The 14,593-nt window shown below is 41.7% G+C and overlaps 1 protein-coding gene across 1 annotated transcript in view; it reads right to left on the bottom strand.

Annotated features, from left to right (window-relative positions):
• gpc3 (glypican 3) overlaps positions 1 to 10,188 on the bottom strand; it is a gene marked incomplete at both ends in the record, with an annotated part of 93,814 nt that extends 83,626 nt beyond the window's left edge. Inside the window, 2 exons of the mRNA XM_079744340.1 lie at positions 1,787 to 1,948; positions 10,023 to 10,188. Of these exons, the coding sequence (XP_079600466.1) occupies positions 1,787 to 1,948; positions 10,023 to 10,188 (328 nt within the window). The remainder of the gene's footprint in view (positions 1 to 1,786; positions 1,949 to 10,022) is intronic.
• Between the last annotated feature and the right edge of the window lie 4,405 nt (positions 10,189 to 14,593).

Consider the following 14,593-nt stretch of genomic DNA (forward strand, 5'->3'; position numbering starts at 1 on the left):
CAGGGTTAAATTCCCAGAATGCAATTGAGCTTCTCGGTTCGAAAGATTAGACTGAATATTAGCAGCGAGCACAGGTTAAGGGATTCTAATTTCCGAGCTAAATTGATAGCATCGCGGCGTTTGGTGAGCGAGCGGCTACGTCTAATGGGGAGGGAACAGATTGGCGGGATCTTCGCTAATGTGAATCGAGATGAAGAATATCTGCCAGTCACTAATACATCACCGCGAGCTGCATTTTATTCATTACGTATTTCGCTCATGTACTTCTCCCCCCAGCTACATGGCAAATAGCTCAGCGCTAGGGCTCATTAGCTTGTCAAATGGCATTCAAAACATTGAAGGCAGAAGCTGATCATCGTTATTAGAAATCGTTGAGTGCCCAACTAGTTGCTGGTATTGAGAGAAGAGCCTGACGCAAACGAAGACGTGTCGTGTGATTATTTGGAAGAAGAGGAGAAAACACAGAGACGAGAAAGCCATTCGTTTTTCTTTTGTTTGGCAAAGTTGACTTCAAAGGGGCTCAACCTCTAGTGTAGTCTTGGGAAAGAGAAGAAAGGCAGGTGGAGATGGAGAGAGACAGAGAGAGAGAGATTGAGGGGGGATAGAGAGAGCACACTGAGATGGGAGATAGACGAGTGAAGAAGGGGAAGCCCTTTGATCCCTGGAAGAAGAGAATACTATGGAATAACGAGAGACAGAAAAGAGAACAGATGATTGCAAACAAGGCAAGCACTCAAATCCCAATAGAAGACGGAAGAGCAGACGAGAGAGAGGGGGTGAGAGAGAGAGACAAAGAGAGAGACAGAGAGAGAGAGAAAGTCAAACAGGAGCAATAAAGTCATGCCTAGTAGAGCGAGAAATACCAGACAGAGAAAGAGACGGAGAAACCGAAAGAGACACACACCCACACACACAGACATTCAGACACAGACACAAAGAAAACAATGTAAATGAATGAGAAAAAACAGATAAGAGCAGGATGTTAGAAGGGATTTGAGTCCAATGGGCTTATTGGGCAGTATTCGTCCAAAGCTCTATGCTAAGGTAATTAGCATTGACCCACGGGTGGGAGAGTGCAGTCAAACCACAGCGGTGGGACTCTCTAACATGGTTAGTGTACAACAACTAAGTCAAGGACGCGGGCGCAGGCCCTCTTTAAAACCTCAAGCTCTAATTGGCGTGTTCGCTCTGTGTTTCATAACTCAGGGGTTATGGCTGGTGAGGCCAAACATGGCCCGCCAGGAACCAGAACCCATCGACAAGACACAGATATGCACTGGAATAATAAGCTATGAGTCAAAGGCTGCAAAGACAATGGAAGATATTCCTTAACTCTGTTGTTGAAGAAGGGCCAGATATCTTCTGTGTACATAAATAGTTTGGTTCCTAAAGCTCTTATTCAAGTATCAGGGATTTTGTTTGTTCAACGGTTCATGACAGCTCCCAACCTTTCCAGCAGAGTCTGAACATCAACATTCTGCGTCTGCCAGACACTTTATAACTTTTTTTCCTTTTCTTTAACAAAGGAAACTGTTAACAAAGAGAAATGCAAAACACAAGAGCAACACACAACTTTGTAAAACCTCCTGCTTTCCAATGCCAACAACAGAAAAATACAACAACCTTGGGCTTTCAAAGACATTGTGATAGAAATATTATTTCCAATGAAAAGAAAAGCTTTTCCCGTAAAATATTATTGATCCCTGAATAGAGAAATCTGTCTACTCTATAGAGAGACCAGACAGAAACACACACACAAGGATCTGAGGAACATGGATTTCCTTACCCTGGAATATGGCAGCGTTTTGGATGATGAGGCGTTTGAGCTGGGAGCTGACAGCCTGCAGGCCTGACTCCATGTTGTGGCGGGCAGCTAGTAGGTAGCGCTCCTCCATCTTCTTGGAGCAGCAGGTCGGCCCTTTGGTTTGGCACACCTGCAGGTCGGCACCTGCCAGCCAGCGAGGGCCCGAACACAACAGGGAAGCCAGGATCAGAAGGGGGGACAGCGAGAGATGCAACCATGTCCTTCATGTCCTCTGCTTTTATAGTAAAGGCATATTCACTAGGCTATATTACTGTATTCGCCATGTTGATGGAATGGGCGATGTTAGGGTATGAATGGATTAGTATAGCGATATTCTTAAGAGATTGATTGGATGTTAAATTTTTAATTCAGTGTGATCCACTTCTTTGGGGGTATTATACTGTACTGATTGAGTCAATATTTCAACATATTAGTGAGCATATGTAATATATTTTACATATAAATATATCCATCTATATATATTTGCATATCTATGAACAATATTTTATTATGCTATTGTCATAGTCCCCTTAGATTCATGAAGGGCAAAAATATGTTCATGTGTTTTGATACATATATTGATACTATCTGGTTAATAGATAAGTACAGCTATTATTTCCACTGCGTATGAATATGTATGGAGATGTGTGTGAATGTGTGTGTGTGTGAATGTTGTACGTGTTTGAATTTGAGTGACAATGTGATGTGCTTTGGAGTGGCCACAAAGAAAACGTTGCTGAAAATGTTACTAAATATAACATGCGATATAACAACGGCTCTCCCTGATGCGTTCCTGGACATAGAGACCCTGTGTACCGTAATACAAACCATACCAACGTCTGCATGGCTTTTTCCAAACTATTCTCAGCATTTGCTTTCAAAGAACTCGGTAGAACATGATGACGACTGAAAGCAATACGCCAGGGTTTTGATGTTTTTCATCAAACATCAGGATGGTCAATAGAAACCTTTCCCCACTGCTTGAGGCTATTCTCCTTCCAGGAGAATAGATCAAATAAAATAAATAAATAAAGTGAGGGTCAGGAAATCACTACGAGGAGACACACACTTTCTGTCAATTCTAAACCAAATTGATTCACATGGACAGATACCTTGGGTACGCTTCACAGAACTGATGGGGAACAGAAAAAATAAAAGCAAAGAAATCCTTAGAAATCTGTACGTTTGCATATTCAAGCCAAAACAAAATTATAACAACAAGGGACTTGTCACTGGGAACATACCCCAACAAGCATGAAAGAAATGGTGCCCTGAAGAGAATTATTTTGAAATGAAAAGTTTTAAGACCAGGCGAAGGGCGAGATAACGAAAAGCTCTGAGGTCCATCCCATGAGAATATCATTTTGGTGTGAATACACCTCATATTTTTTTTGCATTATGTGGTTGGTATGCATATTGCGTGGCATAACGATGGAAGACGGGTTGCTAAGCAATAGTTAAAAAATGTGATCCCATGTGTCTCAAACAGTTGCAAATGGAGAAAGTGTCAGGGAGAGGATAAATTCAGAAACTGTCTCCAAACAACAAACAGCTCAGAAACTAGTTACACAATCCCCTCCATTTTCATCTCAACTGGCACACAGACAAAACGTTCTGAGAAATAAATGGGGCACAAATAATGGTTAAATGCAAACGAACAACAACAACAAATTTACCCACCTGGGGATCAATAAAGTGTTATCTTAACAACAACACAAAACCCAACTGAAGAACCCCCTCATCCCAGTCTCCCTCTCTGTCTCTCTCCCCCTGGATAAGTCTTCTCTCTCTCTCTATTTGATGCATCAAGGAGGCGATGGAGTTGCATTCTGTAGGGGGCGGGCTGTCGACTCGTCTAAATGATGTAGCTGAGGGGGCTTAAGTGACAGCGATCTGATTGATGGCTCCGTAAACAAATGTCAAGAGATTCTATCAACTTACTCACATTTTAGCACGTTGGGAGTCTGCCGTGCGTGTGTGTTGGTGTGCCCATGCTGCTAAAGAGGTCCAAATAAATCCATCAAGATGCTGGGATGGAAAGATGTTTATTTTTCATTGTTCTATTTGCTTTCCAAAGAAAAAATCCAAGCAAAAAATTGTGGGGTTACTGTGTCGATGGGTGAATCAGACATTTCTGGGCAGGCATTGAGAGGCCCATTTAAAAACGCTGTTTCAACGCATAGCTCCAGAGACCCGAGTTATTCCCTGTTGTGGTGTGTACGTTAGTGTGTGTGTGTGTGTGTGTGTGTGTGTGTGTGTGTGTGTGTGTGTGTGTGTGTGTGTGTGTGTGTGTGTGTGTGTGTGTGTGTGTGTGTGTGTGTGTGTGTGTGTGTGTGTGTGTGTGTGTTTCAGATGGATTGGAGTCCCATGCGCTCCCGGTGAGTCAGGTCTGCCTCAAGTCTCCCGGGACCAGACCAGACATAAGTGGGTAAAGATAACAGACGGTCGGGCATTGGTTTCAGGGCCTCAGGCCATGTCAGGCCATGTTACGCTGGGGAAAGTGGTGCTGTATTAGATGCTAAGCTTGGACACTTCTCAGACGAGATAAGGTGCAACGGCCGCACACATTCTCCACGTACACCTTTGTTCAGCACAACATTTCCATCTGTTCAAACATCTTCAGGAGTGAAAGTTGGCAAGGCTGAATATATTTTCACCTGGTGAACTTTTTTAATGGTGGAATACATAGACCATTACTCGGGTATGTCTTACGTTGAATAACTGACTTTTTTTTATTGTAAAAGGGGATTTATTACAAATTATATGGTAAACTACCCCCCACCCCACCGCCACTTAGTCTCATGAACTTCTATGCAATGGAAAAAGAAAAGCAATGAAACTGTCACACTCAGCCTTATGTATTTCTATTGACAGGCTTAGTTTGTTTAAATCAATGACAACACTGAGCCCTGGTAGATTACATCAGGCTAATTTCTGTCTGGAAGGGTTGAAATTATTAAGCTGTCAATACCACCTAAGTATGGGAAGAGAGCTCAGACAGGGAGTTAGCAATTTTCTCCCTCAAATCCGACAGTTTCATCTGCCTGTGTCCCTTTTTGCGTATGATGAATGTATTTTATTACAGAATTTCGGCGCTTGGGAAGGAATAAGCAAAAGATCCACCGCGATGCGAAATCCCCCAGAGTTGCACACATACGCACATAGGCCTTGTCTCACACACACCTACACTCTCTCACACGCAGAGAAATACACACTCTAAATAGAGCCTTCCTACCGACAGACAAACCACTTGGGAACAGGGCTCCTAGCTCCCTTGCATTTTCTTTACCAACCTTTTTCTCCTTTACCTTCCCTCCTCTATCTTTTCCCTGGCATACCTTGTCATCTCCTCTGAGCTTGTCTTCCCTCACACACCTCGAGGCTAATTGCCACAAGGCAGAGAGAGAGAGAGAGCAAGAGAGAGAGAGAGAGAGCAGGAGAGAGAGCAAGTATGTTCTCCCCGTGTTCACGTTTCCTCAGGGAGCTTTGGTCTCCTCCCATAAGACGTGTTATGTAAATACTCCTGACAGTGCCCTTGACCAAGTCACTAGCCAGTAGACCTGGAGTTTGTTCCCTGTTGCTGCCCTTTGCTCCTAGTCATGCTAGTGATGGGTTGTACTGTTACTTGTGACTTGTAATGACACATATCGATTCTCATCTTCTCCTTCATAGAGAGAGATAGCTTTGGGGTGGTGGTGTAATTCGTGAGCACCAGTTCATTGAGTCAAGTTACGCAATGGCACGTTGTCCCGAACGCAGCCTATTTAGATGGTAATTTTCCACGGAGGACAATTCCAGGTCACGGTAATGCCTGCTAATTGTGAGGCCGTTTGGGTCAATAATCAATGACTGACAATCACTTTTTCTTTTTCAATGAAAGTGTCATTGCGCCAAATACTATTGAATGGCTGGCACTGGCACAATATATTATTTTGAACAGAGAAACCCAGAAGAACTCAAACCATTCATTTCTGTGTTTACCCCAAGAGGGGAATGGTGGTTCCAAGCAGAGGCTCATGGGAGTTTGAGTACACTGCGCCAAGCCACAGTCCCTCTTCTCATCTATAACAAGCTCAGAGAAGCCCGAACCTGGGGAATGGGGCCATGCCTCGTTTGCTAGCACCAATTAGGACTTTGCAAGTCCTCTATGCAAGTTTAATGATGGGGAGATGGGGACCACAGCAAGAAAAACAAGTTGTGTTAAGATATAGACGATGGTAAAGGCTGTTAGAAGTATAAATTATACAGCAGCTATTTGTGTCGAGTCAAGTCGTGCAGGAATCCCTGGTACTCACTCCAGGGCAAAGGCAGAACCCAAAACCAACAAGACCCTCTGCAGAGAAAATAACTGTGAATTCAATCAGGATCACACATTTTCACAGCCAATATAAGAACTTTTGTATTATCCGCTAATGCGATTAGTAATTGTGCTAAGCGCTGCTCTGCCAATCTGTTACTTTCTCTCAATTTCTTCTTATAATGAAAAACTAATCTAAAAGCGGGTCACGTAGTATGCACCTGAACGAGCTTCTGTCCTTTCAGTTTTTACAAAACAGAGATGGGCGACAGTGACAAGAGCAAGCAGAAAGATCTAAAGCAGACTAGATTCCAAAAACACATCAAGAGCTTCATCACCCAAAGTTTACCCTCATATGACCATTCGTGCTTTACTGTGTCAAGAAATAATGACAACAAACAGTTATATCCCTGCCACCGCCCCCCCCCCCCCCCCTACTCCAAATGAGTACCTCTGGATAGTTTTGTCTCAACCAGACAAGGGGGGGGGGGGGGGGGGGGGGGGGGGTGTCTACCAATGTCCAGAGGTACTCAGTGCCATGCTGAACTGACCCCCTAACTCTAGTTATTGACGGATGGGAGGCTGAAAGCCTTTTGTCTTAAGAACCATCAAACAACTCCTTGTAAGTAAAAACAGCAGGCCTTCTTTTCAGAGACAAAGACAAAAATATATAATCAATTCAGCATCATTTCCAGGGCCAGGCAAATATTACCACTATAAAACACTAGCAAAAATACACAAAAGAAAGCAAAGGTTCACGTTACTGACACTAAACGAAACACTGGAACCCCTGGGTTGTGGTTCTGGGCTATGTTGTTCTCAGTGCGTAACGCTGCCTCTGGTACATCAGGAAACAGCGATAGAGATCTTCACATGGAGACATAAAAGCCAACCTCCTCGCTGGAAAAACACTAGAAACGTACGACTCCCACTGCCATGGTTTCATCTCACGCTCTTTATAATCCTCAAACGTCAGGACCCTGCAGTCCTGAGTCTTTTCAGAATATTATTTCGGTGTAAACACCAAAAACTAAAATAACTTGTGCTTGTTGGTGTATGCTGCGGCCATCTTTGACTGAGCCAACTCCTCTACATGATACATCTATATATTAACTAGCACACATGTATGCGCGTATGTACGCACTCACGTATGTATGGAAATACACAGTCAAAAATGAACAAAAAAGGATTACCAGTAAGTTAACACTGGTTGACAGAAAAAGCATTCTTACAAAACATTCATCACCAGGAATACTTTGTATACATTGCTATACCTTGTCTGTTCACATTGTAGTCTACCTTTTGTGTAGGCATCTATTGTAGTTGGTAATGCAGTTGAGACAACGGTTAATTATAAAGATTACGATTCAAGATCAAAATATGTTCAAACCCAAATTAAAATGACTCTTTCCATGAAATAATATTACGTTTCGTTTTTTCCAAACATAAAAAAAACTGATACAAAGAAAACGGTATGATACAAAAGAAATTGATAGCCAAGAACTGTTTGATGGCAGCCAAGAACTGTTTAACTGCGCGAGGATCCCATGGTGCGTTTTACCTGTACCAACACTTCAGTCTCTCTGGTGAGCGACACAAGGTGGGCATGGTGCTAGTCTGGGCGGCGCCACACTGAGAGAATCTGCATAGCTGAATATTTCCCCTTGGTCGGGTGTTGTTTGTGTGTTTTTTTTCCTGACAGACAGCTGCTGGACGCCCCCGGGCCACAGGAGACATACAGTTTGACTTTGGATCGTTTTAAAGAGGATAGAAGAGGAGCTGTAGGATTCACTAGCTAGGGTTTCACAATACTACCGGTAATATGGTTGCAAAAAGAGTCATGGTGTGTGTGTGTTTGTATTGTGTGTGTATTGTGTGACAAAACCCTTATATTTCACCCAAAATACTGTTGTTTATTGAACAAGCACTCTGTTGGTATCCCGACAACTCAGAGGTATATATATATATACTTGGAGTAGCACTGAATCTCAAAATGTGTTTGCATGGCTCTATTTTCATAGTACATTTACCCTGTTGATGTTGCGCTTTTAGTGTGGTAAGCGGCAAAGAGGCAAGGGGGGGGGGGGGGGGGGGGGGGGGGCAGGGGGGGGGGGGGGGCAGGTGGTTGATTGGTGCTAGGTTGGATGTTGCATCACCGCTGCAAAGTGACAGTTAACCTGAAGCTCTTTCCTTTGCTGACATGGCATTAAAACACCCAATTAACATTTGCGGCCATCTCTGGATTAGAGAGAGAGAGAGAGAGAGAGAGAGAGAGAGAGAGAGAGAGAAATTTAGAGGTAGAGGTAAAGATAGAGAGGTAGAGAGAGAGAGAGAGAGAGAGAGAGAGAGAGAGAGAGAGAGAGAGAGAGAGAGCGAGAGAGAGAGAGAGAGAGATCAAATTACATACTTTGATTAGAAACCAATGTCACAGACTCTGTGAGCATTTCAATTACCCAGGATTTGCAGATCAACAGACATTTTGAACGGACCACAGATTCCGGTTGCTCTGTCACAACTCGGAAGATCTTGAATAATTCACATGCAATCCTTTAGTACGCTTTTATATCTGGAAATTATAATTTGTAATATATTCTCGCCTTCTCTGTACTTTTCATACATTTCTATAGTGGTTCCACTCCAGCAGACACTCAAGCCCTGATACTGTGTCTAGGAAATGGTAATCAGCCTTTTGAATGATACATTTTCTGCAGAATGAAGTCCTTAGGTTAACATCTGATCCGAAAGTAGGTTCCCTAATAAAGACTATTTTTAGGATTTCTTTGATATCTCCGATACGATCCTAATTGGAGTTCCAACTCAAATAATAACGACAAAAAGGATATCAGATGAAACAACACTTTAGCGGGAGGGAAATCAACAGGAGGGAGCTAATCCCCACATTAAAGCATGCCTTATCTGAGGTACACTATCAAAGCTCTGACAAAAGATGGGTGGATTAAGGGATCGGCGGTTGGCATTTATTTGAGGAAAAGGTTTATTTATGAGGAATCTCTTGAATCAGTTCATATTGAGCCATATATTTGTTGTTGGTGTCTAACGGTAATCTACACGTAACAGCTGCCTTTTAAACGCTGGGAGCAGAACTGTGTGATAAGCGTGGGATGGCTCTTATTGCGAGTACTTAAGAAGTCAATAGACACTGAAACAGAAAGTAAAACTCACTGTGTGGAGTCTGATAATTGTCTAAAACATCAGGTTTGGTTTGGTCACCAGAGTGAAATTATGTTACATTAAAACTTTCAATAAAAAACGTACCACTGTCCTTTAATAGATTTCGCATTGCTAAAGCGTATGTTCAGTTTATTTTAGACATGTAAATTCAATCTTCTTATGATCTGCTTTCTGGATTATACAATTATGTAAAGAATATAGCAAAGAGTTATGTTGAAGACATTCAAAAATTACTTCCAGGAATCATACGAAAATAAAAGCTAGGCCTGGTAATATATTTGTATAAATATTACATTTATTCTCGTAGTCTTCACCAGTTAACTGCCATATCATTTCAGACGGCATCATTTAATGATAGCATCATAGCTGCCATAGCCATTTCATGCATTAATAGAATACATTAGTGATACAAATGTTCTTCTGGAGATATTGGCTTTGTGAAGAGATAACGGCTTTGTGAAGAGATAACGATGTGTTAATGCCCTCAACTCCAATTTATATCAAACCGTTTCCAAGCTCCGATTTTAGATTTTCCAAAAATAAACAGCTTTGTGAGGACGCAATGTAAACAAACTAAACTGCTTGAAAACATTTATAATCAGACCTCGATTACACCGAGAGCCATGCTGCCTTTTAATTTTGCAATGCACATCAGGGATAAATATAAGCTATGCAATATAGCCTTCGTTGAGTCTAATCACTTGGTCATGTAATTGGTGCGAGATTTACCTGACACTGGAGTATCCGGGACCCATTTGGAACCCGGGTGCAGGGTTTGGAACGCCGCGCGCACGTCGTGGCAGTTCGGAAGCACAGGTGACTGTCCGACGGGCAGGTAAAACAGCTGGAAGAAAACGCACAGGAAGAGCGCACTATGTGCCACTTGGCAAACCATGGCGCACGGACAGCCGTTCGCCGAAGCGCAGTTGAGTAAGGACACTGGATGAAATAAACTTCCCGAATCTCCAAAGTTACTGATAATTACGCAGGCTATAAGTCACGACAGCTCTCGATCCTGTTTTGTAAAGCATCCTCACGCTCGAAGCCAAATAGTGCTATCTCCTCCTACCTCTGGTCTTCTATGTCTACCGGTGGAGCTATCCCAAAGAAACGATAACTTAAGAATCTCTCTCCGTGTGCAGTAGCCGGACTCATCTGCTAGCCAAGATAAATGAGCTGAGAATATTTCTGCGCGTTCCCATAAGCGCGCACCACGGCGTGGAACCACGCGTATTTAGGCTACAACTCTCCTAGAATAATCCTATATATGCCTACACAAAACAGATCGGGATTCATTACCCTTTGAGGGCACAATGCATAAGCTCGGTAAATATTTATTGCAGTAAGATTTATGGGTCGTTGTCTTAATGAGAAGCATTTAGGCCACATTCGCACAGGAATAAAGAAATAAAGGACGCTGAAATAAAGGACGCATGGAAATTAGAAAAGGGATAGAAATAGGAAAGGAGGGCGCTCCTCATTTACATTGAGAAACAACACGTGAAGATGGTAGGCTACAATAAAAGTGGTTGGGAACTTAAAAATACTCCCACTTGTATTCAATTCGAGTTTGGGGCAATTTATTATCGTACTGGATGAGGGAGTACCACTTCCACACTTTTCCAAAAAAAATTACATTTCTGAGTGGAATATCGTCTATGAATAAAATGGATCAGTTGTGGCTCCCTTTTAGAGCCAAGATAACAAACCTGCTGCCATCTTGTGGTCAATGAGAGATTGAAATTAGAGAATAGACACCAGTAGACCGTCACCATTATAAAATATGAGTAGATAAAGTTGACTATCCCGTTTATTGATGAAATGTAGCAGACAACACACTATATACACATAGGATGCAAAGCAAGCTGTTCGCTAGATCTGGCGGATTACAGATGGATACTGTGCAATTTTCAGTCAGATCTTAAATGGAATTAAAATTGCGAAGTCATCCACCCGAAAACAGCCAGACAAACAGCCGTATACCAACCAAAATACGTGACTAAATAAACATGTGAAGAAAACTGCAGGCAATAGCCTATAAACATATTTTGTAACAACAACATGAAAGGCTTGCACCATTGATTACGAGCAAATCCCCCACATAGAAAATGTATTTGTCGCATGTCTGGGTAACAGAGAGTTTTGCATGGATTTGCACAGCAAAGTCATAAAACAGCCTAAAGCAATCCAACAAAACTCCCTGTCCACCCATCCGGGGAAGACGCCAAGTAAATACATTACGTGTATAGCAGATGCAATTATGTGAGAAGGCGACCTGAAATACTTGAAGTGCACAGACTGCAGTAGATGAGTGTAAACTATCTGCACTGTGAGCACTTTGGGACTGCCAGGTCTACCATGCATGGCACTAAGGCTGTGTAATACTCATCCACAGGAATATTATCGTGTATAAACATACATATATTAGTACATATATATTTAGATATATTTGTTCATTTGTTGTTTCTTAGGCTTCTGTACGTTTACAGGTAATATAGTCACTGATCACCATTCGATCGTAATGTAAAAGTGTACCATGTTATCAGATTTATTAATTAAACCTTGAGAACATAAGGATATAAAGACTAAAATGGATTCTTGATACACAATGAAGTTTTATTTTGGAATAAACGCCTCCTATTGTGGAAGAACGAGCCCCCAGCCAGAAGGAGCAACTAGGGCAGTAGAAATTGGAAAGTTCACTAACTACACTAGATGCACCTTAGCTGGGGGGCCGTCACAAACAATGGAGACATTAGAGCCTTGTTGGCAGACATTTTGAGGCAGACCTTCAATGATTCCAACCTCAGTTGCTTCTTATCTGGAACACCTGCAATACAAAAAAAAGGAGCATGAATATTAATCTTTATTATGAAATCTTGAATACTTCAAACGAAATGGAGATAATTGTTTGAACAAAACAGACACTTTAATTTGGAATGATAAATCATCTATGGATTGGGAGAATACATCTCTACATTATAACTTAAATCTCTTTACCTGGTTATGCTGCCCCAATATATAAATCTGGAAGACGCTAAGCGATCCACACTAATTTACAACCACTGACGCCAAAAGCATCATGCGGCTTCGTATCAGGCGGCTGCATGATATATGATGCAACACTCTGCTTAGGCTATAGGCGTAGGCTACTATGCCTATATTATCATTTGGTTAAAACGATTATCTTGAGTAGCCTTCTTTCACTTACATAGTGCACAACTTTAATGAAGGTATTCGTTTTGAGGTCAGGTTTGATACAACAAATGAAAAAATAAATAATAATAACCAAAACAAATTGACTTTCAACCAATAAAAACGCCGGTACGCTACCAAAGTCATTACTCAAGAACATGATCATTTTATGTTATTGATCGGGACTCGGTAGTGACTTGAAAGGGGGCTCTACGTAAGCCCCACAAAAGTGGCGCGAACGTGGTCTGATGGGACTTATTCAAAACAATCCATTAAACAAATGGCTCGATATAATCCACATCCGCCTTGAGTGTCACTTACCAAGTCCTTCGTGTGGGAGCCCAATACATTTGATTTTAGTAGGCCTAAGAACAGTTGAATGCCGACAATAATACGTCAGCCAGATTCTAAGTCTGAACAATAGGCAACATGTTTATATTCGCTATTGTGTTTAAAAAAAAGTATGATTTGTATCACGGAGTCAGAATAGCATTGTTGTGTATAGAAAGAACGCAAAGAAAAAAAGTATTATATAAAAAGTAGTAGGCTAGACCTATTAAGAGTATTTGTTGGTCATTGGAACTAAATAGAGTAGCGACGAGTTCATCTAATATGGTGAGGTGTACAAATCAATATAACAAAAACGGAAGACTACACGCCTAGTTGGGTTACTGTGATTGTTTGATTAGCAATTCGTTGTTGAAATCAAAGAAACAATCCCAAAACCATAGCCTTTAGTTAATCGAAAAACAATTAACCTGATTGTAATGAAACAGGGTATTGTGGAGATGACCTACCTCTTAGCCATCGAAGGGTTGGTGGTTCAGTGGAAATGGGCTGAAACGACTATACCCATGCAGGATTCCTCCATAATACGACGCACCTAACTTCGCAGATGTTGTATCCTCTCCTGCCTCTTTACCACCGTTTCTGGCCAACAAAAAGTTGAGCCATGCATGTAATTGTGCGAGCATCTTTTTTGTTGTTTTGCTCTTTGTGGGGGTGGGGAGATGCAGCGCAGACGTCCCAATATTGTAGAAGTCCTCCTTTGATCCCCTTAACCATAACATTCCATCTAATAGCTCTTAATGCTTGCCCGTTTCATTTTCTCACACGCTGAAAAGTTACTACTTAAAATTTCCGTTTCAAGAACAATATCGTTTGTTAGACGGTTTCGCTCTTATGGTCAAACACAAGCAGAAGGCTTGTGACCTGTAACCTCTGCAAACCCTACCCCCACGCACAGCCTCAGCCACCCCCTCTCCACAGCCTAGTGCTCCACAAGAAATAGGCGCAAGTTGAACTGGTATTGGTGGTAACCCTTATGAGATATAATCTTAAACATCGTGCTTAGCTCGGACATCGATTCTATGAATATATTTCAAGGTGGAAATGGGGTCCCTTAGACTTATCTTGTGTAAACGCTTTCTTAGGACTCCCTCGGCCTTGAGTGCAGGCTCAAACGTAGCCTTATTTGCCTTCTTCCCGGATTGAACTTTAACCCACTTTCCCAGACTGCAATTTCACTGGTCATATAGGCCTCGTTGTGATTGGTGGAATCAAAGGGACATATGCATCCTTTGTGACACTTCTTTACATTGGTTGGTTCGTAAACCACCAGATGTGGTCATGTGGACACGTTTTAATGCTAAAGAAGGCCTATGTTTGCGCATGCATCATTGTTATGCATCCAAATTTGCAGTTTAAACTTTTGTGAAAACATAAACATTAGGCCTCGATTGATTGAAATGTATTTTCAGTAGACCTACTCCCGATACAAACTGTCTATTCCATTAAAATAACATATATATGCTTCCCAACGCGTGTGACGTGAGACAACTCATACATCTTCATGAAGTTCAATGTTTGTCTCATTACATGTTGGTTTGTCGTTTGTGATTGTGTTGTTTATTAATATATTGTTGACCTTTTTTGTAATCCGTTTATCTTCATATTGGCACTAGTTTGTCTCTTATCTCTATTTTGGTGGTTTTACGCCTTGTATCACACAAATTTCCCCCTTTGGGATTAATAAAGTGTTATCTTATCTTAATATAAATATGTTTAAAGAGTTAAGGATAGCCGCCGCCAGATGGAGACATTAC

The sequence above is a fragment of the Pollachius pollachius genome, assembly GCF_949987615.1.
Source record: "Pollachius pollachius genome assembly, chromosome: 10".
NCBI classification, from domain to species: domain Eukaryota; kingdom Metazoa; phylum Chordata; class Actinopteri; order Gadiformes; family Gadidae; genus Pollachius; species Pollachius pollachius.